This window comes from Tachysurus vachellii, chromosome 3 (assembly GCF_030014155.1).
Source record: "Tachysurus vachellii isolate PV-2020 chromosome 3, HZAU_Pvac_v1, whole genome shotgun sequence".
NCBI classification, from domain to species: Eukaryota; Metazoa; Chordata; class Actinopteri; order Siluriformes; family Bagridae; genus Tachysurus; species Tachysurus vachellii.
The window spans coordinates 14,038,726-14,065,647 of record NC_083462.1 but is presented as its reverse complement, the minus strand read 5'-3'; the positions used below and the strand labels follow the sequence as shown (position 1 = coordinate 14,065,647).

The 26,922-nt window shown below is 38.9% G+C and overlaps 3 protein-coding genes and 1 long non-coding RNA gene across 4 annotated transcripts; 1 reads left to right on the top strand and 3 right to left on the bottom strand.

Annotated features, from left to right (window-relative positions):
• Positions 1-252: 252 nt before the first annotated feature.
• On the bottom strand, positions 253-10,068 carry usf2 (upstream transcription factor 2, c-fos interacting). The gene is made up of 10 exons (XM_060865857.1): positions 9,880-10,068; positions 8,412-8,455; positions 8,004-8,119; positions 5,971-6,090; positions 5,663-5,825; positions 4,683-4,770; positions 3,216-3,274; positions 2,087-2,181; positions 1,855-1,983; positions 253-1,744 (listed from the first exon to the last, which is right to left on the bottom strand). The coding sequence occupies exons 1-10, from the start codon at positions 9,915-9,917 to the stop codon at positions 1,655-1,657; spliced, it is 942 nt and encodes a 313-aa protein (XP_060721840.1). The 5' UTR covers positions 9,918-10,068; the 3' UTR covers positions 253-1,654.
• A 461-nt stretch (positions 10,069-10,529) lies between these two features.
• Positions 10,530-11,589, top strand: LOC132842896 (uncharacterized). Its single transcript, XR_009648083.1, has 2 exons — positions 10,530-10,567; positions 10,796-11,589. It is a non-coding gene; the product is annotated as an uncharacterized LOC132842896 (long non-coding RNA).
• Positions 11,590-13,012: 1,423 nt separating this feature from the next.
• LOC132842239 (C3a anaphylatoxin chemotactic receptor-like) lies at positions 13,013-14,673 on the bottom strand. The gene is made up of 2 exons (XM_060864914.1): positions 14,122-14,673; positions 13,013-13,501 (listed from the first exon to the last, which is right to left on the bottom strand). Exons 1-2 carry the CDS (start codon positions 14,671-14,673, stop codon positions 13,028-13,030), a joined length of 1,026 nt encoding a protein of 341 aa, XP_060720897.1. The 3' UTR covers positions 13,013-13,027.
• A 1,895-nt stretch (positions 14,674-16,568) lies between these two features.
• On the bottom strand, positions 16,569-18,382 carry LOC132842238 (C3a anaphylatoxin chemotactic receptor-like). The gene is made up of 2 exons (XM_060864913.1): positions 17,831-18,382; positions 16,569-17,181 (listed from the first exon to the last, which is right to left on the bottom strand). The coding sequence occupies exons 1-2, from the start codon at positions 18,380-18,382 to the stop codon at positions 16,756-16,758; spliced, it is 978 nt and encodes a 325-aa protein (XP_060720896.1). The 3' UTR covers positions 16,569-16,755.
• Positions 18,383-26,922: the final 8,540 nt, after the last annotated feature.

Genomic DNA, 26,922 nt, shown 5'->3' with positions numbered 1-26,922 from the left:
AAATAAAAACAGGAAGTGCATCAGCAGAACGTCTTCAGATTTTTTTTTAACACTGGAAAACATTAAAGGTTAGGTCCTAGCAGTGAATTAACTCATGTGACTCAGTGAAGCATGGAAGCGACTCGACGTTTGGGACAAATACAGAACAGAGTGCTGAAAAGTTGCAGAATGGGGGAGAGGGGAAAAAAAAAAAAACGTTCAGAAATTGTTGCGACATGTCTAGAAAATGAATTAATGAATTAGTTACATTGCGATGTAAACTACGGTTTCCACTAAATGTATTAATCTCTAAGTTATCACAGCAAAGCGATATTGCAGTTTTTAAGGCAGGTACAGGTGGGAGAGGTGGTTATTGGGAAGCATTTTTAAGTAGGTAAGCATTTCCTCCTAATTGAGACCATTGGTTCTGTTCAGCACATTTATCCTGGGGTTTTGGTTTGGGATACAGTACAGGTCTGAATTCTGAGGTCTGCTCAAGCCATTCTCGCTATGGCGCTTTAATGTAAATATTTTATGTGGAGACAAAGTGTTTAGAAAACGGATTCAAAGTATGGGACATCCGATCAAGCGTTTCTGTCCCACAGTACGTCCTCTGTCAACCCCGAGCTCTCTAAACATTCATTCATTCATTCATTCATCTTCTACCGCTTATCCGAACTACCTCGGGTCACGGGGAGCCTGTGCCTATCTCAGGCGTCTTCGGGCATCAAGGCAGGATACACCCTGGACGGAGTGCCAACCCATCGCAGGGCACACACACACTCTCATTCACTCACGCAATCACACACTAGGGACAATTTTCCAGAGATGCCAATCAACCTACCATGCATGTCTTTGGACAGGGGGAGGAAACCGGAGTACCCGGAGGAAACCCCCGAGGCACGGGGAGAACATGCAAACTCCACACACACAAGGTGGAGGCGGGAATCGAACCCCAACCCTGGAGGTGTGAGGCGAACGTGCTAACCACTAAGCCACCGTGCCCCCCCTCTCTAAACATCACTTGCTTAATTAAATTCTGAATCATTAATTGCCCAGTACATCTACACCACAACTCGTCCACGACTTTTGATAAATCTGATGAACAGAATCTTAGAAATTGCTTAAAGATCTAGACCTTAAATGGCTCTAATGAACTGCAAAGCGTTTTAAATGTGAAAGAAGTGATTGTGTTCAACTGTTGTGTACTTCTCTGTGCGCTAATAAATAATGCAGACAAAACAATACAACATTCTGGAGACAGCAGTAATAATTATGAAGAAATACAGGGGTGAGGGGGGTGCATTGGGGTAGAGGAAAAAACCACCACAAGTTCAAACAAAATGTGATCATGAGGCATTGTTGAGAATTTCAATTCATCATAATTCCAAAAAAAAAAAAAAAAAAAAAAAAAAAAAAGACGTTAGTCCGATGCAGGCCGGTTTACGTCACATATTGTGGTGCGTTTCAGTTTGTTGCCGCGTCCGTGTAGGTCAAGCTCTGACAGGTGGAACAGTAGATGTGCTTTTTTTTATCTATTGTTCAATAGTTTCTCTGATAATTTCTTCTGTTAATATCAGATAGCCATTATTATTCTATCGGGTTAACAAACATCTGGAGTCTGTGAGGTGATTTTGTAGAGCTGTGTCTATTCCGTTCTGCGTGTGACTGTCCGTCACTGTGAAATGGTCTCTCCGCTGATTTCAAGGCCGTGCTGTTGGAGTTGGGCTCTGAGCAGTGCGTTGTCGTTCTTCAAGTCTTCGATCTGTAGCAGAACGATATCGAAACAATAATTAGAGGCTAATTATAGGGCTGGGCTTTTTCTGTGTCGCCTTCATTAAAAGAAAAGAGGGATTTGTTGTTGGTTGTGATTACCTGCTGTCTTAAGAGCTCGTTATCCACCTGTATTCTCTCCACCTCTTTAAAACTCTCCTGCAGCCTCTGGTTGCTCTGCCTGAGCTCTCTGATGTAGTCACACGCTTTGGACAGGATTCCTCCTTTGCTCTGGAAGAGAGACAGAACTTTTTTTTTTTTCAGACTCATACAGAGACTCGTACAGAGGAGGACACTTCCTAACGTGTGTGTGTGTGTGTGTGTGTTTACATACTGCTCCAGTTTTGGTGTTGTCCATGTTGCAGTCTGGGATGATTTTTGACAGTGTGACTATCCAGTTGTTGATTTTGTCTCTTCTTCTTCTTTCCACTGTAACACAGGTGGATAAAACTAATGGTTAGAAAGTCAAAACTATTCACACACCAGGGATCCTAGATATACAGTGGACTAGTAAACGACGTGTTGCATCCTCGCTGTGTTCAATACGGATTTGCTTGAAGACTGAAAGTTATTCAAATGATATTTTCTCTTTTTTTTTGGGTCACTGTGTAATACTTTCATAGTACTTTCGTTCTCATGCTTAAATCTAGAATATAATGCAATGTGCTGGATGTAGTGAATAAAGATTCTACATCCACACAAGGCTTCATATTCTCTCTTGCACGTGTGGATGTTGGATTTTAATATTCAAAATATTCTAATTAGGGCTTGAAAAAAAAAAAAAGGCTATAGTGCACCATAGTACAAAGTTAGGGAATTAAAGTAGATTAGTAATAAATTCAGAAATTACTAGAAAGTATTACTAATAAATAATATATCTAAACAATAATAACGGTCGTGTCTTTCTTTATATCGGGTTTTGATTCAAAGACTACGGATCGGCTGGTTATTCAGACGTCCTGCTTGTACGGTAGTCAATTTATAATTTATACAATTTATAGGGTCTTTTAAGAGTCTAATAACAAAATAATGTCTTCTTTCTCCACATCATCCGGGTTGAAATGAATTCAGCTGGGTTTCGTTGTCTCTGACGGTGCGTAAAGCCAAAGCTCTGAACGTGTCTGCATTCTGCTCCTAATGTACTTATGGAAAAATGACTAGTTTATGATGGGAAAGGTTTAATCAGTTTGGCCAGCTTCCCTGTCAGCCTCTAGCCTTATCACCTTAGGTAAACGTCACCTGCGCCATGTAAACAGTAGCCTCATCACCGTCTCTTCATGGCCGTGATCACTGTTTGCTCTTAAATCGTGGGGAAATGATCGGTGGGTAATCCAGTGCACGCTACACAACATTTGTTAATCTGGTTGTGTGCAGTAACATAGCTGAGGGGGAATATGTTTATGATTTGTAAACGTGAGTACGTGTCGTAGGTAAAGTCGCTTCTTTTTATTCTTCGCACTTACCTTCGTTATGTTGCGCTCTCCTCCTCTCGTCCCGCGGTGCTCTCGGGCCATCCATCTTCCTGTTTTTGGACAGAGGAGGAAATGAAATGCAGGTGAAGGAGTTGGATGTAGCAGTAAAACAGTAAACCTCCACAAGGAAAACTCAAAACCAGCTGAAGACGCTAGATATGATGTCGTTCTGTGCAGAGAATCCTAAATAAGCAGAGAGTAAGAAAATATGTTTTTGTATACGTCGGGAGTTCGACTGTAGAAAGGTTTGGATTTAAAAGCAAACAGACGTCTGTATGTTTATGGAGAAGTGTATATGCTTATGACGAGTCTTATTCACCGTATTCACCGGACACGTAAGGCTGGTCTGCGGTCCAGTGCACGATGTGTTGTGTTGCCTAAATGCCCTTTTCTTCTGCCCTTCACTTGACTCGTTTTTACTTCAAAAAATATAGAATTTTGCCGTTTATATGATTTTGAGCTTACACAGAAAGTAATCATACTTTTAATAGTAATATTAAAAAAAGAAAAGAAAAAAAAGAAGAAAAAAAAACGCTCTAGGAACTTTTATTATCTCTGGACCTTTTATTATATATAGGATCTATTTATTTTTAACAGAATGTGAGGTACTTTATTATGATTGAGGTCTGGACATTAACGATAGACGTGAAGATATTGCGGTGCACTTTTTTCTAACACGTTTCTGTTCCTATAACAACAGCTGATCAACAAAGCCACATAATCTATACCCAATTATAAAGAGATTAAAAACATGTTCGAGAGAGATTTCTAGAACGTTATGGAGATTAATTCCTGTTATTCGTTAGTCTTTAGTCGTTAGTCTCTGAAGACAAAACAAATACAATGTGTCACGTCAGAGAGAAACCTGATAGTGAAAATCTGCTCTTCTGAAAACAGGAGTCTCTCTTCATGGTATCATGACCTGATGGATCATTCCATTAAAATAACAGTGTATTGTTTGTTAATATATTAAAAATTGCTATAAGAGGAACTTGTTTATCTGTTTGTGTTTTATTTTAGCAGAATCTGTTTGCAGCACTAATGCTGCTTCCTTCCAGTGTTTGTGGTTAATAATGAAGCTGACAATTTCATCAAAGTGTTTTATTCGTTGTTGTTATTTCCTGCAGTATCTGCCACAGCTCATACATACAGCAGGGACAGAGACTGGGCAAAAACTTTGATATGGCTGTGTTTTAATCTCTGCACTGACGGTCAAGACTGAACACACCTAATACTGTCTTATTGGACTGAAGTCCTGTTCGCTAGGTAATATTTTTGTGTTAAACAACAGTAAGAAATTGTACTTTTCTTTAATATCTAGAATTATTCTAGAATAAGCTAGAAGCAAATAATTTTCACGAATGAAACTTTGAAACTGTTTACGCTTTCAGTGGAAAGATACAGAAGTGCAGACTGAACCTTCCAGTCTGTGAGACAGAGAGTGAGGATGTTACTCACGTGGAATAAGTGTGTGTTCGAGGGGCGATGGTCCGCGGCGTGCCTGTTTGTAACACATCTGGAGGGCTCATCATCACGTAAAACTGACCTGGGTGCAGACAAAAAGGGAAACTGTTTGAACCTTATATTTACATTACAGTAAAGAGTCGGTTCAAATTTTTTTTTATACTGGCATGAGTGTGTGTGTAAGTGAGTGAGGGTGTGTGTGAGTGTGTGTGAGAGTGACTGAGAGTGTGAGTAAATGTGTGTGAGTGAGTGAGTGTGTAAGTGTGTGTGAGTGAGTGTGAGTAAGTGTGTGAGTGAGTGAGTGAGTGAGTGGGTGAGTGAGAGTGAGTGGGTGTGTGTGTGAGAATGAGTGTGAGTGAGTGTGTAAGTGTGTGTGAGCGTGAGAGTGAATGTGTAAGTGCGTGTGTGAGAGTGAATGTGTACGTGTGTGTGTGAGAGTGTGTGTAAGTGAGTGTGTGTGTGAGTGAGTGTGTAAGTATTTTGTTTTGTGAGAAATGTATTTTTGCTCCTTCTGCATTCGATACTAAAGCAAAAAAAAAACTCAAATAAAAAAAAAACAAAGGAACAAAACTTACGGTATTTAACTACAACATGCAAAAAAACAACAAAAAAAATAGTTTCTAAAGAAAAACATGCAACAGTGAAATCACATCTGCTGGAGGGATCAAACACCTGCTGCTTGTCTGCTCAATGTAACATGCATTAGCAAGAATAATGTAGAGAACACGATGACTAATAGCTGTAACTGTATCAGGGCATAACAGATCTGGTGCATCAGTGTTATTCACTTTAATTTACTTTCTAGCTAAATACATAAAGTTAAAATAACACTGTTTATGTTCATTAAAAAACATTGCTTTGCTTGGCCAGCATTACAGTCAAAGCCTGGTCTGATTCTACATCACTGGAGAGTTGTGAACTGAAATATACTCAGGCGTAACAGAGAATCTGAGCCACGGATTTTGTGAACGAACCTGCTGCTGGTGCAAGAGTCGCATCAGAGGCTGCCTGCACTGAAACTGCTGTCGCTGTACCGTCGCTGACCGTAGCAGCCGGGAAGTAGGCGAAACGTGTCTCACCCCCGACCGTCTCACCTGCCGGACTCCCTCCGTTACTGAAAGGGTTCTGGATAACAGCCTTATTAAAAGCATGCAAAAGAGAGAAAAAGAAAGTGTAAAGCCTCACATGCATACACATGCAAAAGAATAGCAGAAACTGATGGTTATCAGAATAAAAAAAAAAAAATCATATGACCCCATCTTCCCATCCACATACACACTACCTGTGCAACCGCCTGCTGGGCTCCAGCAAAGGCGGCAGTGGATACGACACTGACCGCAGCTCCTCCATCTCCAGCTGCTTCCAACTGGTCTTCTGTTAACTGGACGACGCGATATGTCACCTACAGAGGACATACAAATAAACAATTATAAAAGTTTAAAAACACAATACAAACTGTTCAAATGTCATTAAGAACCTCATAACTACTTTTCTGGCATGAACAGTACAGCGTATGTGATCTACAGCTGGACAATGAACCTGATGGTTTAAGCTGTTGCATCATAGCATCCTCAGGACCACTGCTTGTGCTAAATGAGCACATCACCTCTAAAGACTACTGAACCGTTCGGGAGGACCAATGGTACAAACAAGAAGATAATGCACCAATACACACAGTAAGACTGGTCCAAAGACCTGCAACATCAACGTGCTGCAGGTGGTGTCACTGTGCATCGTTTAAAAATTCAGCGCACTTTGCACAAGGTGAAGCTGTACGGGAGAGTGATGTGAAAGAAGCCTTTTCTGCACACACACCACAAACAGAGTCGCTAGAGGTATGCAAACGCACATTTGGACAAGCCAGCTTCATTTTGGAATAAGGTGCTGTGGAGTGATGAAACAGATTGAGTTATTTGGTCATAACAAGGGGCGTTATGCATGGTGGCAAAAGAACACAGCGTACCAAGAAAAACACTTGCTACCCACAGTAAAATTTGATGGAGGTTCCATCATGCTGTGGGACTGTGTGGCCAGTGCCAGTATTGGGAATCTGGTTAAAGTTGAGGGTCGCATGGATTCCACTCAATATCAGGAGATTCTTGAGAATAATTTTTGAGTAATCAGTCACAAAGTTGACGTTAAGCCGAGGTTGGATATTTTAACAAGACAACAACCCAAAACACTGATCAAAATCTACTCAGGCATTTTTGCAGAGGAACAAGTACAATCTTCTGGAAAGGCCATCCCAGTCCCCAGACCTGAATATCATTGAACATCTGTAGGGTTTTTTGAAGCGGGCTGTCCATGCTCAGCAACCATCAAACCTAACTGAACTGGAGATGTTTTGTAAGGAGGAATGGTCCAAAATACATTCATCCAGACACTCATTACAGGCTATAGGAAGTGTCTAGAGGCTGTTATTGCTGCTAAAGGAGGCTCTACTAAATACTGATATGATTTTTCTGTTGGGGTGCCAAAATTTATGCGCCTGTTTAATTTCATTTTGATGCATATTGCGCATTTTCTGTTAATGCAATAAACCTCATGTCACTACAGAAATATTACTGTGTCCTTCAGCTATTTGATAGATCAAAATGAAATTGCTGATCCAAACACCCAAATATTTATAAATGAAAATCATGGAAATTGTCAGGGGTTCCTTTTGCATACGACTGTTCGAATATTATTGATAAACTGATGCTGTTTTGGCCACAAAAAAATAGTATTACACCATACTAATCAATTATTGTGCTCTAAAACCAGGTGTTTGTTTCATTGTCCAAATCCTGTATGGTCCTCAAACATACAGGCAAACTTAAAAAAAAAAAAAAAAAAAACGAGAAATTTATTTAATGACCCCTGTGAAAAGAAACGTTGGTCTTTTGTGATATAAACCCGTCTTTTACGCTTTTCTATTATTGTCATGTTATGGGCTCTGAAACATCAAAATCAAGCAGGACCATAAGCACATAAAATCATTACTGAGGCTAAAGGTCATTTTCTACACCTATTTAATGTGTGAGAAAATCAGTATGAAAAGATTTCAGTGTGAAACTCAACAGTTTAAAAACGCTGAATATAAGAAGGTCTGATAAGGAAGTTAAACGTTAAGTGATAAGAGGTAAAGCTTTCAGCCTACATAGAAAATTAATGGCAGTTTGTCTCATCTCTGATCTATAGGGGAAATAAAGAATAGTCTGAATGCTTACAAAAGATTAAAGGGACGTGAAGATCTACCCCATGGTTTGACCCGACCCCGTCCTGACCCCTATAAATCTCACTCCTCCCACTAAAGGAGTCAAAAGTCATGCTGACCTGCCCACTGCTGTTTTCTGTGCGGAACTGGTACTGGACATTGTCGGCAAAAACAGCGGTTTGCTGGGTGCTCGCTATGGTAACCGCCGTTGATTCCTCCGCCCCTACTCCTTCACCTGAGACACACACACACACGCACACATGCCCATCTTTAGGTCATCTTTACAATAGTGCATGCGATTTCTGAAACCCTTAATGAACATACAAGAAAATAAACCCGACTGAAATAAATCAAACAGAGACAATTAAATATTAATGAATCTTTACATTCTACAGCTTATCTATCACCTTTAGGCTCTGATAACACCTGAGCAGTGTTCACATGTGCGTCGTGTACATTGCTACCGGTCGTATGAGCACTGAGAGGTGATAAGCAACATGTCAGTTACAGGAATAAACAAGGCTTACCTTCCTGCAACTGAACAACCTCCTCAGTTTCCTGTTTCTCGTGACTGAAACCAAACAAACAAGAGAAAGGGGGATGTAAGGAGGTTTATTTTGTAGAATAGCACCACCATATCTATTATCATATAAACTATACAGCAAAAACAACAACAAAAAGTATGATAACTCAACATCCTCGAAGAACATAAACTATGGATCAACTATAAACGTTAAATAAAAAACCGAAAACAAATAAAAGCTAGTTTCGTACCGTGATACTAATTTCACTAGCATGTCACAACTTACTGAAATAAATTGTAAAAAAATTTTAGATAATAATTAATAATAAATAACTTACGCCACCCATGTTAACAATTAATAATGAATTTGAACAAATATATAAAGCAAAGCCCAGGGCAATGATTTGCTCATTTCAGGAAGAAGCCAGCAATCTAGTGATTACGTTTACAGCAGACGATGTTATCCAGAGCGACGTACACAAGTGCACAAGTCTCTCTCATTGGATACATTAACTCTGGTTCACTAGGTTACATACTTAAGATACCATGAGTTTAAAACATTTTTCAAAGTTACAATGAAAAAGTTTCAAAGGTTTTGTTTATTTATATATATATATATATATATATAAATATATATATATATTTATAAATGCACAAAAATAGGGAAATAATTGCTAGTTGAAGTTTTTCCTGAATAAATAGGTTTTCAACTGATTATTATAATGTAGTAATATAATGTGTGTGGTGTGATAGAGATACATGGGATGGTGCTGGCTTCTGTACCACAACCAGTGTGTGTGTCTGTGTGTAATGTGTGTAAAATATTAAGACCATAACTGAACACATTTCTTTAATTTCTTCACTGGACACAAACTGGCGTCTAGTAAGATTTAAAATAAAGATTTTATATATATATATATATATATATATATATATATATATACACACATACATACACACACGCTAAAAATAATAATGTTTAATCCCCCAATTATTATTTAGCTACACAATAATCTGAAGTTTCCCCCAAAACTAGTGTCATTTGTAAAAATGGTGCAAAAATGTCCCAGTAAATCATATTTAAAGTATAAAGGAGCAAGAAGTGCCAAGTTAATCAGTGAGAATATTAGAGTACGACACCAAAATAAACCAGCTAGCTCAGTCTAAATTAGCCAGCTAGCTAAAACTAAAATGTAAATAAATAATGTTTGGTTTAGAAGACAACAATAATAACAACGAGGCAAACTTCCACTAATATAAAGATGAAACTAATTTCATTTTAATGTAACCGAAGCATGCAGCAAACTGAACAAACAAAGATGGGGGGGGAAGAAACAGACAAAATAAAATAAACCGAGTTTGTTTGTTGGACGACAAACAAAAGCTAACGTTAGAAAATGGCTGCCTTTGGGCCCATGAGCCGTTTAAGAGCAGGGACGTCTCGCGCACAGCGGTGTCGCGCGCGCGCTCACCTCGTCTGAGCGTCCAGGCTCTGTTCGAGCATATCCATGAAGGTGAGCGATTCTCTCTCTCTCTTTTTTTTTAAACGCGATATTCGGCAACACTTGAAACGCGGAGACGGCGGCGCTGATCACGGGGACAAACACGAGGGTCATGTGAGAGAGACAAGTCCGGGACACGTGAGCCGCAGCCTGCGCGAGGAGACAAAATGGAGGACGCTTGGAAACGACACGGAGCTCTCTGTGTGTCTCTGCGCTCGCGCACTCCTTGTTGTTGGTTTTTTTTTTTTCTTCGTCCGCGGACCGGATTACACCTTTCTGTTAGGACCTGGAACTATTAAACCTGACGTTTTTTGTCTCTTATTTAAACGGATTGTTTTTTTTTTTTTACCGCCGGGTTGTTATGTGGTGAAAAACGCACTTTATCATTCTCTCTGTGCGTGTGCGTGTGTTTTTTTTCCCCCTGCTTTGTTATTTTCCGGTTGTTACGTGACTTTGTTCATCTCCGAGGCGGATAACGCTGACGTATCCATCCGCGGGTCTCAGACAGGTTTATGGAGCTCATGCGCTTTATAAGATACGGAGAGGAGCTGTCTGTGTCAACAGAATTAAACGTTTGTGAGGAGCTGTCTGTGTCAACAGAATTAAACGTTTTCAGCTGTCAACAGAATTAAACGTTTCGGAGCAAATGATCAGCAAAGTAAAGATGATAATGATGCTGTGACACGCTTGTGTGTGTGTGTGTGTGTGTGTGCTGTAGTTTTTCTTCACGGTTGTCAGATAAGTGTTTGTTGTTGTTATTAAACCTGATTAAATCTTACACAGACGGATTGGTGTGAACAGTAAAACAGCGCTAATCCGACAGCCGCCTTACTACCCGAGTGAACCTTTTTTTCCTCCCCTAAGTGATGTTTTTTTTTCTACTCAGGTGACCAGAATGATCCAATCCGGGTTTTCAAGCAAACCACATGACATGGTGGATATGAGAGACTGCCCTCTCCACCCCTCTCCTATACCCCCCTCTGTTCTTCCCCACCCCTCTCACCCCTCTCCCATACCCCCTCCCTTCTCCCCCACCCATCTCATCTCTCATAAACACACTCGGGTAGACACACATTTAATCAGATGAAAACAAACACACCCATAGAATGAGTCCAAACCAAATACCTTATTAATGAAACATTATTTGTTAATTAATTCATTGTTAACATTAATACTGAACTGTACTGAGCACAAAAAACACAAACGCACATCAACTGTATGGACTGTACAGACACCAAATACACACTTCCAATATATATCTATCAAACTGTTTACATGCTGTTTTTGCATACTTTTTGCTCTTTGCACATGCTGTCACACATTTCAGTTGTTTGCTGTTTTGCACAATACTTTATCTCAGGTAACTTCTGCTATAATACTGTGTTCATTCCAGTATTTCTGCACATGCAATATTGTTTGAACATACAGTATTTACACTGGTCAGCAATGTTTCTGTTTATTGTCTTTTGTGTATTGTCTTTTATTTTGTATTGTCTTGTTTCCACCAGGTTACACAGATGCACTTTATGTATCTAGGACTAACTTACAAAGTCCTTAGCTCTGTCTTTGTTTTATGTAGCACCATGATACTGGTGAAACATCTCATATCACTGTGTACTGCAACAGCTATATATGGTTGAAATGACAATTAAAGCATCTTGCCACTTGGCTTTATTAAGATGACTTGGTGAGCTCACATTTTCCCCCCTCTATCTGTCTGTTTGTGTTTTCCCCGTCTCCAGAATCATCTCTGTGTGAAGGGTGGAAACTGTGAATTCATGTTCCTGGATTACATTACGTCATCAGCCCCATGGAAAAAAAAGTTTTCTGTGGTCAAGACATGGCGAAGGCTCTTCAGAGTCAAAGATTTGAATATTTCTGATTCTTTCAGTGGATCATTTTGACTTTCAGTTCAGTCTTGACCTTTTTCATGGCTTAGTAATGGGCCCGACCTGCATTACATCCACCACTGCACCCATTATAAAGCACCATGACCCACTAAAACCCTTCATCAGGGAAGTGACTACCTCGGTACTAATACAGGATTATCCCACTAGTTCCACTCCTCCTTGAAAAAGGATTTTTATGCAAATTTTATTATTTGTATAGTGGTTTTGCAATGAACATAGCAGCTTTACAGGATTATATAAATTCTTCATCTATATTTTAAATATAAACCTGGCCAAAAAAGAAAAAGAAGAGAATAACATTTTGAGATTGCTTTTCTTATGTCATTTCAAATGATAATGTAATGCAACTGACAATGCACGATAACTATATGAGAGGTTTGATACGCAGTGTAAAACTTTAATTATACAAGGCTCAAGTTCCATGTGAAGTGTGTTCCCCAAATCTCCCCAACTTCCCTGTCTACATAAAACATGCACCACAAAAACAACTTGCTTGTATCTGCTTTATTTTGCTAGTGAGATATGATAAACATAATAAATATCATAGCAATATACAGTAACAATAACGAATATACCATGTCTATATACACAATTAAACCAGTTTTAAAACAGCTTATTGAAACCTTAGCTGATAAGGAAGGTTGAGGAACATGGGCAGATTGGTTTGAATTGAGAGTAAGGATATTATACATCAAATATTAATTTTTCATTAAACTGTGAGGTGTATAGGCCAAAACAGCAGAAGACCACATTGGGTTTCATTCTTGTTAGCCATGTACAAAAATTAGACACAATGAGCTAAGCTTATCCCTAAACCTATTGTTAATATGAATTAATGCACTAGTTCAACAATTTAATAAAACCTAACATTAATTTACATGTTTTTAACATTTTTTAACATGATTTAAACTCTTAAGTAACTGAAAATAGACTAATGTCTGTAATGCTCACTCTTTAGTAAAAACCTTTTCTTTGAGTCTTAATCAATAGACTGAATAAATATCAATTCAGATATAGATAAGATTTGAAATGTAAATATGAATTTATTTTAAATTAGCCTGTACAAATACCTAAGACAGACTAATGTCAGTGGATCACTGCATGCTAAATTGAAACTATTACAATTGTAATTCAAATGTTTTTCATCTTCTCTCAAACATTGATCTTTTTCTTAGAAATGTACTTCCCTGTCACTTTGGCTCTTGAATTTAAAATAGACTCTCATCCACAGTTCCTGTTCCTGTGCAATCCTTAGACTGTGAAGTTTGTACCTCAAAGTCTTCAGCTAGAGCTCTAGCATAGACCCGAGACAGGCTTTGATTAAAGCACAGTCTCTTGTCCAGCCCCATAAAGAAGTACAAAATTGGGTTAACACAGCTGTTGAAATAAGCTATACCCTTAGCTATGGGCAGGCCCACTTTTACTGCTTGGCTCTTGCTGTCCACCATTTTGACCAATAGGAGAAAGTGGTAAGGCCCCCAGCACAGGAAGAATGCACAGACCAATCCTGCAAGAATTCGAAGGGGCCGTGATTTGCGAATGATCCGTGTTCGCCGTATCCCTAAACCAGCTAGTACATAGCAGGTCAGGATGATGAGGAAAGGCAACAAGAATCCACATAAGAAGCGAATACTGTACAAGGCCATCTTAGCTCTGTTGTCAGCTTCAGATAACTGTGGCACCTGTGAAATTAAATAAAATACGTGAACAGATAATCTTGGGGGGCACGGTGGCTTAGTGGTTAGCACGTTTGCCTGACACCTCCAGGGTCGGGGTTCGATTCCTGCCTCCACCTTGTGTGTGTGGAGTTTGCATGTTCTCCCCGTGCCTCGGGGGTTTCCTCCCCCGGTCCAAAGACATGCATGGTAGGTTGATTGGCATCTCTGGAAAATTGTCCCTAGTGTGTGAGTGCGTGAGTGAATGAGAGTGTGTGTGTGTGCCCTGCGATGGGTTGGCACTCCATCCAGGGTGTATCCTGCCTTGATGCCTGAGATAGGCACAGGCTCCCCATGACCCGAGGTAGTTCGGATAAGCGGTAGAAGATGAATGAATGAATGAACAGATAATCTCAATTGTTTTATACATATCTGAGCAATTGGGGGTTAAGACCAGTAGTCGAACAGCTTAACCACTAAGCTTCCACTACCCTTTTAACTAACAAATGGGCAGAAATTTTAATGACTTAGTTTTCTTATATTAAAATGTTATACCCCAAAGAATAAAGAAAAAAAAATGATAGTTGAAAACACATATTTTCTGTCTATTGTCTCTTTGTCAGAAAATAAAAAGGCTTTTTTTTTACCTCCATAGAGCACTTGCTTAAGTTGTTCTTTCCAATATACACTTGTCGGTACACATAATATGGTGCACTGAAGATCACTGCCACTGTCCAAACCACAACGCTGATGAGTCTAGCTGCACATACAGTTCTCCGCTGCCGGCTGAACACCGGTTGCCAAACACAAATTACCCGATCCAGACTAATGACGGCCAGGATGAAAACACTGCAGAACATATTGGTGTACTTGGAGAATCCATTGAACTTGCAGAGAAACAAGCCAAAGAACCAAAATCCATTGTAGAGGTTCTTAATCAGTGAAGTAACACGAGTGAGACAGAAAATCAGGTCTGCTACAGCCAAGTTGACCAGCCAGACATTGGTGACGTTGGCTTTTAGACGGAATCCGGACATCCAGATGACCACCGCATTTCCAATAGTCCCCAAAAATACAGTGATGGTGTAAAAAACAATTGTCATGTTGTTCATAATAGCATCAACATCCATTGTGATTTTGTCACTTCTGCTGGTGACTTCAGTTTCAGGAAGGAGGATAAAAGAGTTGTTTGATGCCATTTTGCTGCAAAAAAGTATGTCATATACAGTATCACTATTGTACCATTATAATTATTAGCATAATTCCTTCTACTTCCTGCCAGCAAATATTCATGCAAATATTCATAAGCAAATATTCAACACAACTAAACTTAACTTGCACAATACGCAACAACAACAACAACAACAACAACAACAACAGAGTGGTTTAAACTTAAAGTTATCAGAAAAGTTTGTGCAACAATCTTAGCAACAAAGTGAATAGTCATTGAATTGTAGCTTTCTACAACTCTTTGACATAACCCAGCTGTAATATGGTGAATTGACACAAACGCCTGGTACAAATGGGATATAAACCAAAATGTGTCTTTTCCCCCCCCCTTTCTTCCCAGGTGATACTGACACAGAAAATTTAATTCTATATATTATATAAATATATAAATTTTATCAATCGCTCGTAAACCTAAAGAGACACTACAAGATTACATGTCTGTCAGGTTAGCAGATCATAAGACAAATGCATTCAGATCTATCCGCTTTCAAATCTTGTTAGCTCAACCTTAACATTGCCAGCAGGTTTGTTCCTCATTTCTAGGGTTGTCAGTCTACACTAATATGCTCTTAGCTTAGCTAAGCTTTCCACATATATGCGAACCATTCAAACAATCTTCTAATTTCATATTGGGGTTGGAATTGAAAGCGTTATATTTCCATTGTATTATAGCTGTTTTAAGAATGTCCCTAAAGAAAATTTCTGGATATGCTAACAAATGAATCGGTACATGCAGATCTATAAGAAACCAAAATGTGATTAGTAACTATTTTAACGATACCCTCAATGTTCTCAACAAAAATGCTTTATTAATTTTTGCCCAATTGTTACTGTCAGTTAAAATAAGCATAAATGCTAAATATAATAACAACAAACAGTAAATGACAAGATAACTTTTCTCTGACATATAAATACCAATAAAAGGTAGCAAAAAACAGGATTTAAATAAACTAATTTATGGTTTAACTAAACTATGCTATGTCTGCTTCCATTAAACAGTGTTGCCATATGACAATATACCCCAAATTCCCTCTATAGAAAGAAAGAAAAAGAAGAGACAATAACATTTTGAGATTGCTTTTCTTATGTCATTTCAAATGACAATGTAATGCAACTGACAATGCACGATAACTATATGAGAGGTTTGATACGCAGTGTAAAACTTTAATTATACAAGGCTCAAGTTCCATGTGAAGTGTGTTCCCCAAATCTCCCCAACTTCCCTGTCTACATAAAACATGCACCACAAAAACAACTTGCTTGTATCTGCTTTATTTTGCTAGTGAGATATGATAAACATAATAAATATCATAGCAATATACAGTAACAATAACGAATATACCATGTCTATACACACAATTAAACCAGTTTTAAAACAGCTTATTGAAACTTTAGCTGATAAGGAAGGTTGAGGAACATGGGCAGATTGGTTTGAATTGAGAGTAAGGATATTATACATCAAATATTAATTTTTCAGCTGTGATGAGCAGAAAAGCATGCACAAAACATTAAACTGTGAGGTGTATAGGCCACAACAGCAGAAGACCACATTGGGTTTCATTCTTGTTAGCCATGTACAAAAATTAGACACAATGAGCTAAGCGTATCCCTAAACCTATTGTTAATATGAATTAATGCACTAGTTCAACAATTTAATAAAACCTAACATTAATTTACATGTTTTTAACATTTTTTAACATGATTTAAACTCTTAAGTAACTGAAAATAGACTAATGTCTGTAATGCTCACTCTTTAGTAAAAACCTTTTCTTTGAGTCTTAATCAATAGACTGAATAAATATCAATTCAGATATAGATAAGATTTGAAATGTAAATATGAATTTATTTTAAATTAGCCTGTACAAATACCAAAGACAGACTAATGTCAGTGGATCACTGCATGCTAAATTGAAACTATTACAATTGTAATTCAAATGTTTTTCATCTTCTCTCAAACATTGATCTTTTTCTTAGAAATGTACTTCCCTGTCACTTTGGCTCTTGAATTTAAGACTCTCATCCACAGTTCCTGTTCCTGTGCAATCCTTAGACTATGAAGTTTGTACCTCAAAGTCTTCAGCTAGAGCTCTAGCATAGACCCGAGACAGGCTTTGATTAAAGCACAGTCTCTTGTCCAGCCCCATAAAGAAGTACAAAATTGGGTTAACACAGCTGTTGAAATAAGCTATACCCTTAGCTATGGGCAGGCCCACTTTTACTGCTTGGCTCTTGCTGTCCACCATTTTGACCAATAGGAGAAAGTGGTAAGGCCCCCAGCACAGGAAGAATGCACAGACCAATCCTGCAAGAATTCGAAGGGGCCGTGATTTGCGAACGATCCGTGTTCGCCGTATCCCTAAACCAGCTAGTGCATAGCAGGTCAGGATGATGAGGAAAGGCAACAAGAATCCACATAAGAAGCGAATACTGTATAAGGCCATCTTAGCTCTGTTGTCAGCTTCAGATAACTGTGGCACCTGTGAAATTAAATAAAATACGTGAACAGATAATCTTGGGGGGCACAGTGGCTTAGTGGTTAGCACGTTCGCCTCACACCTCCAGGGTCGGGGTTCGATTCCTGCCTCCACCTTGTGTGTGTGGAGCTTGCATGTTCTCCCCGTGCCTCGGGGGTTTCCTCCAGGTACTCCGGTTTCCTCCCCCGGTCCAAAGACATGCATGGTAGGTTGATTGGCATCTCTGGAAAATTGTCCCTAGTGTGTGAGTGCGTGAGTGAATGAGAGTGTGTGTGTGTGCCCTGCGATGGGTTGGCACTCCATCCAGGGTGTATCCTGCCTTGATGCCTGATGACGCCTGAGATAGGCACAGGCTCCCCATGACCCGAGGTAGTTCGGATAAGCGGTAGAAGATGAATGAATGAATGAACAGATAATCTCAATTGTTTTATACATATCTGAGCAATTGGGGGTTAAGACCAGTAGTCGAACAGCTTAACCACTAAGCTTCCACTACCCTTTTAACTAACAAATGGGCAGAAATTTTAATGACTTAGTTTTCTTATATTAAAATGTTATACCCCAAAGAATAAAGAAAAAAAAATGATAGTTGAAAACACATATTTTCTGTCTATTGTCTCTTTGTCAGAAAATAAAAAGGCTTTTTTTTTACCTCCATAGAGCACTTGCTTAAGTTGTTCTTTCCAATATACACTTGTCGGTACACATAATATGGTGCACTGAAGATCACTGCCACTGTCCAAACCACAACGCTGATGAGTCTAGCTGCACATACAGTTCTCCGCTGCCGGCTGAACACCGGTTGCCAAACACAAATTACCCGATCCAGACTAATGACGGCCAGGATGAAAACACTGCAGAACATATTGGTGTACTTGGAGAATCCATTGAACTTGCAGAGAAACAAGCCAAAGAACCAAAATCCATTGTAGAGGTTCTTAATCAGTGAAGTAACACGAGTGAGACAGAAAATCAGGTCTGCTACAGCCAAGTTGACCAGCCAGACATTGGTGACGTTGGCTTTTAGACGGAATCCGGACATCCAGATGACCACCGCATTTCCAATAGTCCCCAAAAATACAGTGATGGTGTAAAAAACAATTGTCATGTTGTTCATAATAGCATCAACATCCATTGTGATTTTGTCACTTCTGCTGGTGACTTCAGTTTCAGGAAGGAGGATAAAAGAGTTGTTTGATGCCATTTTGCTGCAAAAAAGTATGTCATATACAGTATCACTATTGTACCATTATAATTATTAGCATAATTCCTTCTACTTCCTGCCAGCAAATATTCATGCAAATATTCATAAGCAAATATTCAACACAACTAAACTTAACTTGCACAATACGCAACAACAACAACAACAACAACAACAACAACAGAGTGGTTTAAACTTAAAGATAGAAAAGTTTGTGCAACAAACTTAGCAACAAAGTGAATAGTCATTGAATTGTAGCTTTCTACAGCCTTCAGATTTAATTTAAAGTAAACTTACAGATATGCATCCAGGACTGTTTTATATATATATATATATGTATGTATATATATATATATGTGTATATGTGTATATATATATATACACATATATATATATATATATGTGTATATGTGTATATGTATATCATATATCATATACATATGTATATGTATATCAGTCCTGGATGCATATCTGTAAGTTTACTTTAAATTAAATCTGAAGGCTGTAGAAAGCTACAATTCAATGACTATTCACTTTGTTGCTAAGTTTGTTGCATTTTATTAATATATGCATTGACTAATACTGTTAAATAAAATATTAAATATTATATCCAAGAATATACTGACATGAGTTCTGACCTTGAAGTTTAGTAGGTGTGATTTTTTTATGATGTTTTTTTCTAAATGTGAATAGCACAAAATGTAAAAAAACAGAAATGTATAGTTAGGTTGATGCCTTGCTTAGAATTTTTCTTATGTCCTCTTTTTGTCTTTCCTTAGGATCACTGAGATAAGACGAAAATGAGTAGTGATGAACTTTTCAGCTCCTCCCCTCTACACAGTATCCAATGAAATACTAGAATGTAGTCAATATTCAACACTCTGTTACTTTGTTAGATGCTAACTTTGGTACAGTAAAGGTTCCTGCTCATTTTCATCCGTATTTTCTCTCACTAAGACTAATAAACTACCACCACTTTTACTACTACTACTACTACTACTACTACTACTAACATCTTAATAATGAGTGGCCAGTGGTGTGGCCATGCCTCATGGTCAGTTATACTCAAGCAGAAAAAAAGTGTTACTAAAGAGCAATGCAGAAAAATAATTGTTAAAAGAAAATACATAAACAGAAACTGCCACAATCTTGCAATGGCGTGTCTAGGCTTGCAGTTTTTAGGATATTTATATCTGCTGTCATTGCTCACACATAGCATTTCTAGGAAAGAGTTAGTTTATTTAAAGTTTAATGTGGTATAAGATACTATTCTGTGGTTTTCTTTCTGTCTTGCACACATCCGTGCAACTTAACTATATTTAAGCATCCTTTAAATGTTGACCATTTTTTTGAACCAGAAAAAATGTGGACCATTTTTTAGTGTTAAATATTTTATAGCACAGCTACAACACTAAAAGCCATCCACCAAAACTCAGTGTGTGTAAAGGGGGTTAGCATTAGTTAGCAAAGGGTAACTCTCAGAATTATTTTACCACCACCATGCTTCACTGTGTTCAATCAATGATCTCAGGGTGATGAGCAGTGTTGGGTTTCTGCTACATTTAACATTTTGTGGGATGGCCAAAAAGTTACATTTTTCTCTCTTTAGACCGGATCCTTTTCCCCAACATGTTTCCAACATGTCTTTCTTACTTTAATTGAATATCTTGTTAAGTTAAATTGATTACAAACTGCTGCTACATACGTACAAGGCTTTAAAGGGTTTAGCTCCCGTGTATCTAACCAGTCTTCTAACACGCTACAATCCATCACATTCTCTGAGATCATAAAATTTAGTACTTCTGCTATTTTCCAGAATATCAAAAGTCTACTAAAGACAGTAGAATGTTTTTGTATTTATCTCCTAAACTTTGAAATCTCCTTCCTGACAGTGTTTTGTGCTCAGACACACTTTTCCAGTTTAAATATAGATTAAAGACATACAGGGCTCTCAAGTTTTGAAGACAGGCAAGAGTGAAATATTTTAAATATGTTTAAATATGTCTAACCCCCCCATTTATAAATGATAAATTCATTTTATATAATGTCATAAAGCCGGGGCACCCTGGCACCATCTAGGGCCCCTTGGCACCATCTCAGGTCCCCCAGTTTGAGAACCACTGGCCTAGACTACTTGTTCTGAGCAGGTGTTGTCAGTGAACCGGGGCCCCCTGGCACCATCTCAGAGCCCCCAGTTTGAGAACCACTGACCTAGACTACCTGTTCTGAGCAGGTGTTGTCAGTGAACAGGCTGTAAAACTGTTGGCTAAGTTACAGACACTCATGAAAAACTCATGCTGATTATCTGGGATATCATTGTTTGTGTCAAACAAGTTGTGAATTTTTTGTAACATTACAAGAGGAGATCATGACTTACTCTGTGCTCAAAGTGATGCTCGCAGCTCCACTGGTTTTCTCTGTGGGTGAACGAGGATGATGCTGAACAATTCCAGGATTTGCTTTTTTTTCTCTGCATCTCTGAAACCTGGTGCAAACAGTACAGACAAACAAGACTATTAAAGTTGTTGCATCATTCTCAAGAAGACTCATGGCTGTAGCGCAAAATGGTGCTTCTACGCAATACTGAGAAAAGGGTCTGAATACTTATGACCATGTGATATTTCAGTTTTAATAAATAATTAAATTTCAGATATTTCTTTTTTAATAAATTTGCAAAAGTTTCTACATGTCTGTTTTTTTCTGTCAAGATGGGGTGCTGAGTGTACATTAATGAGAAATAAAATGAACTTTTTTGATTTTAGCAAATGGCTGCAATGAAACAAAGAGTGAAAAATTTAAAGGGGTCTGAATACTTTCCGTACCCACTGTAATTATAACAGCAACGAGAGAATAAATCTAATAGAATGTTCAAAAAGAACACATAGGTGTGATGGACATATAGTGTATGTGTTTACAGGATCATCACCAGTGTTGGGCAGTAACGTATTACTGTTTTGACAGTAACTAATACTCTAACGCATTACTTTTTAAATAAAGTTACTCCGTTACCGGTACCATAAGGTGCGTTTGTCCGTTACTTTTTTTAAATTAATTCATTTTGGCTGGAGTGTAGCCTAGACGCCGCACTGTGGGCGTGTTTCCATTTATTCAAGTATGTGAGAGCGAGAGGCGAGAGCAAGACGAGTTTCTCAAAGTAGAAATATGCTCATTATTTCACTTTAGTTGAGAATAAAGACAAAAACCTTTTAGTCAAATGTAAGCTGTGTCTTTCTGGTTCGAAAGTCCTATCTACTGCGATAAACAGCAACTCCAATCTGGAGGTAGAAACTACATGCCTTGACGAAGCTAGAATCTATCCCTGTGTCGGTGGACACGCTCAAAATGACTCAAGCCCCTCCAGCCAAACAACAGCGACTAGATTTTAACCGCACTGTTAGGCAGGTACAGATCAACAAACAGTTTTGTGTTTGTATAGACCATAACGCATAAAAGGGCATTAATGGGAGCATTAAAGAACGTTCTTTAAAAAGTAACTAAAAAGTTAACAGTAACGCATTACTTTTTGGTGTAAGTAATCAACAAAGTAATTGAGATACTTTTTGAATGAAGTAACCAGTAACGGTAACTAGTTACTATTTCTTAGTAACTAGCACAACACTGATCATCACTGACCTTAATAATTCAATTCAATTCAATTCAAGTTTATTTGTATAGCGCTTTTTACAATGGACATTGTCACAAAGCAGCTTTACAGAACATAAACATAAAACAAAAGATAAACATAAGGAGAAGTATAAAGAATTAATATAATAAAAATTCAAGATATATACAGTTCACAGTGTGTATGTATGTATGTATGTGTGTATGTGTATTTGTCCCCAATGAGCAAGTCTGAGGGCTCAGGCAACAGTGGCAAGGAAAAACTCCCTTAGATTGGTAAAGGAAGAAACCTTGAGAGGAACCAGACTCAAGGGGAACCCATCCTCATATGGGTGACACTAGATGGTGTGGTTACAAATATACAAGTATCACAGAGTCCAACTGGAGCCGGTAGATCTGTAGATGTCTCAGGGTTCTCACAGAGTCAGCCTTGTCTCAGTGGAGGTCCAGAAATTTCAACGCACGGAAGACGATCTTAGCATGGGTGTCTCAGCATGGGTAGAAAAAGAGAAGAGAAGAGCAGTGCATAGGGATTAACATATCTGCTGTTCATAAGAATGTGCAAGTCTAGTGTGATAGTGCACAATATTTATGGGATGTATTATGTGTACGCCTGACTAAAGAGATGAGTTTTCAATCTACATTTAAACTGTGAAAGTGTGTCTGAGCCCCGAACACTATCAGGAAGACTATTCCAAAGTTTGGGAGCTAAATAAGAGAACGCTCTTCCGCCTTTAGTAGACTTAGATATTCTGGGGACTACCAGGAGTCCTGAGTTTTGTGATCTCAGAGAGCGTGAAGGATTGTAACGTGTTAGAAGACTAGTTAGATACATGGGAGCTAAACCATTAAGAGCCTTGTACGTAAGTAGCAGCAGTTTGTAATCAATTCTAAACTTAACAGGTAGCCAGTGTAGAGATGATAAAATTGGGGTTATATGGTCATACTTTCTTGTCCTAGTGAGAACTCTGGCCGCTGCATTTTGGACTAACTGTAGCCTATTTATTAAAGATGCAGGACAACCACCTAGTAATGCATTACAATAGTCCAGTCTAGAGGTCATGAAAGCGTGAACTAGCTTCTCAGCATCAGATACAGACAGGATGTTTCTCAGCTTGGCAATATTTCTGAGGTGGAAGAAGGCTGTTTTTGTGGTTTGGGCGACGTGATTTTCAAAAGACAAGTTACTGTCTAATATAACACCCAGGTCTTTCACTGTCGAGCTACTAGTAACAGTACATCCCTCTAATTGGAAATTAAGTTGTGAGAGTTTCTGTGTACTAGTTTTTGGGCCTATAAGTAGTGTTTCTGACTTATCAGAGTTTAACAACAGAAAGTTACAGCTCATCCAGTCTATTATCTCTCTAAGGCATTGAGTTAATTTCGACAATTTAGTTATTTCATCTGGTTTTGAGGAGATGTATAACTGTGTGTCGTCGGCATAGCAATGGAAGCTAATCCCATGTCTTCTAATAATGTTCCCTAATGGAAGCATGTATATCGAGAAGAGCAGAGGTCCTAGAACTGATCCTTGAGGGACCCCATAATTAACTGGTAATAAGCTGGAGGATTCACCATTTAATTCTACAAAATGGTATCGATCAGACAGGTAGGATCTAAACCAACTTAAAGCCTGTCCATGAATACCTGTGTAATTTTGTAAGCGATCTAGGAGAATGTTGTGATCTATAGTGTCGAATGCAGCACTAAGGTCAAGTAGAACTAATAGTGACATACAGTCTTTGTCCGAAGCTAAGAACAAGTCGTTTGTAACTTTAACAAGTGCAGTTTCTGTGCTATGATGGGGCCTGAAACCTGACTGAAACTCTTCGAGGATATTGTTCTCCTGTAAGAAGGAGCTCAGTTGAACAGACACAACCTTTTCTAGTATTTTAGACATAAACGGAAGGTGTGAAATCGGTCTGTAATTTGAAAGTCCATTAGGATCTAAATTAGGTTTCTTAATGAGTGGCCTAATAACTGCCAACTTGAAGGATTTAGGGACGTGACCTAAAGATAACGAGGAGTTAATAATATTAAGAAGAGGCTCACCGGCTTCATGTAACACTTCTTTCAGTAGTTTAGTTGGAATGGGGTCTAGTGAACAAGTTGTTGATTTAGCTGTAGTAATAAGTTTAACTAACTCTTCCTGACCTGTACTTGTAAAGCAATGTAGTTGTGTGTTTAGAACCTTAGGTGAGACCGGGATGCTAGTTGCTCTTATGTGTTGAGCGTCACCTATTTTATTCCTGATACTTTTGATTTTATCAGTGAAGAATCTCATAAAATCTTCACTACTGAACTGTGATGGAATTGTGTGTTCAGATTTTTGGATTTTGTTAGTCTAGCTACTGTGCTAAATAAAAACCTGGGATTGTTCTGGTTATTTTCTATGAGTTTGCTCAGGTGCTCAGCCCTGGCTGCTTTTAGAGCCTGTCTATAGCTGGACATACTTTCCTTATATGCAATTCTAAAAACCTCTAATTTAGTTTTTCTCCACTTTCGCTCGAGGTTACGGGTCTCTCTCTTGAGGGTGTGAGTATGACTATTATACCATGGTGCAAGCGTTTTATCTCTAACCTTCTGTAATCTGATTGGGGCAACAGTGTCTAGTGTGCTAGTGAATATAGCGCCTATGCTGTTAGTAATTTCATCTAGGTCGTCTGTGTTTAAGGGTGCAGTAAGAAGTCCAGACAGATCAGGCAGGTTATTTGTGAATCTGTCTTTAGTGGTCGGAATAATAGTTCTACCGAGACGATAACGTGGTGAAACGCAGTTAGCCTGTTCTACAGGTAGTGTGTACATTATGAGATAATGGTCTGTGATATCATCACTTTGAGGAATGATATCTATATCAGTGACATCTATTCTGTGTGATATTATTAAATCTAGTGTATGATTACGACGGTGAGTTGCTCTAGTGACGTTTTGTTTGAGCCCAAGTGAGTTTAGTAAGTCCATGAATGTGAGTCCTAGCGCATCATTTGTGTCGTCAACATGAATGTTAAAATCTCCTACAATTAATGCTTTATCAAAGCTAACCAGTAGGTCAGAAAGAAAATCTGTGAATTCTCTAAGAAAATCGGTGTAGGGCCCTGGTGGTCTATACACGGTCGCTAGCGCAAGAGACATCAGGGATTTTTGTTTCGTGTGCGTGTGCGATAGTGTAACATTAAGGACAAGCACTTCAAAAGACTTAAATCTATACTGTGTTCTCTGGGTAACAGTAAGGCAATCGTTAAAGATAGTGGCGACACCACCTCCACGACCAGTCTGTCGAGGCTCGTGCTTATAGATATAACCTGATGGTGTAGACTCATTTAGACCGATAATGGTGTATATAATAATAATGGTCATCTTTAGCACCCAGCATATTTTATCGGCCTTGTCTCCCACCCTTAAAACAGACCATTTGAGACGTGTCCCCACTCCTCACACACACTAAGGTGCTTGGTCTTAATGTAATGTATTAATCCAGAAAGACCTTTCTAACACCAAAACAGGCCACACAATTAAAGCTGGTATTATTATGCTTCCCAATCAGATTCAGCCAGGGGACCTTGCATGTTATCTAATAATATTGAGGAAGCTACGACCCGAAAGAAAGTATTATGCCCAACAAATCCGTCAAGGATGACATAGTTAGTCAGAGAAGCAACTGAGGACCAGGGCAGGAGCAGCTAGTGAATTCCACAGCTCAGCTTGGAGAAGTTGTTTAGGAGCTGTTCATGTAAACCAGAACCTCCACTAATCTGGGCTTGATATAAGATTAAATTTTATTTGTATAGCATTTAAACAATGGAAATAGTCTCAAAGCAGCTTTACAGAACTCAAAAAGTACAAAAATGTTAACATTATACAAAGATTTGTGCAAAGATTCAAGATTAATCGTGTACTTATATTTGAATGTATTTGTATTTATCCCCAATGAACAAGTGTGAGGTGACTGAGGCGACTGTAGTGAGGAAAAACTCCCTTAGATGGAAGAGGAAGAAACCTTGAGAGGAACCAGACTCAAAAGTGAACCTCATCCTCATTTGGGTGACCTGGAGGGTGTGATTATAAACTGTTTTTAAAAAAAACGGAGAGTGTTATTATGACTAATGTCCTTTCTACAGTCAGATACAGTCCAACAATTGTTGATTGTTATTGATGAGGAGATTGTTGTCCTCAAAGACCACATGGAGTTTGTAACTTCTCTTTGAATGTCTGCTTTCTTCAATGTCTGGATGACTCAGGATGGAAGTGGAGAGGAATTAGCATAGCTGCTGTTCATAATATTAACCAGAACTAGATAATAATGCGTAATTCTGGAGCACACAGTTATGGGATGTATTGTGTATGCGTGACTAAAAAGATATGTCTTTAATCTACATTTAAACTGGAAAAATGTGTCTGAGCACCAAACACTGTCAGAAAGGAGATTCCAAAGTCCATCCAGCCATCCATCTTCTACCGCTTATCCGGGGCCGGGTTGCGGGGGCAGCAGTCTGAGCAGGGACACCCAGACTTCCCTCTCCCCAGACACTTCCTCCAGCTCCTCCGGGGGAATACCGAGGCGTTCCCAGGCCAGCCGAGAGACATAGTCCCTCCAGCGTGTCCTAGGTCTTCCCCGGGGCCTCCTCCCGGTTGGACATTGCCGGAACACCTTCCCAGGGAGGCGTCCAGGAGGCATCCGGAACAGATGCCCGAGCCACATCAGCTGACTCCTCTCGATGTAGAGGAGCAGCGGCTCTACTCTGAGCTCCTCCCGAGTTATCGAGCTCCTCACCCTATCTCTAATGGAGCGCCCAGCCACCTTGCGGAGGAAACTCATTTCGGCCGCCTGTATCCGGGATCTTGTCCTTTGACCCAAAGCTCATGACCATAGGTGAGGGTAGGAACGTAGATCGACTGGTAAATAGAGAGCTTCGCCTTGCGGC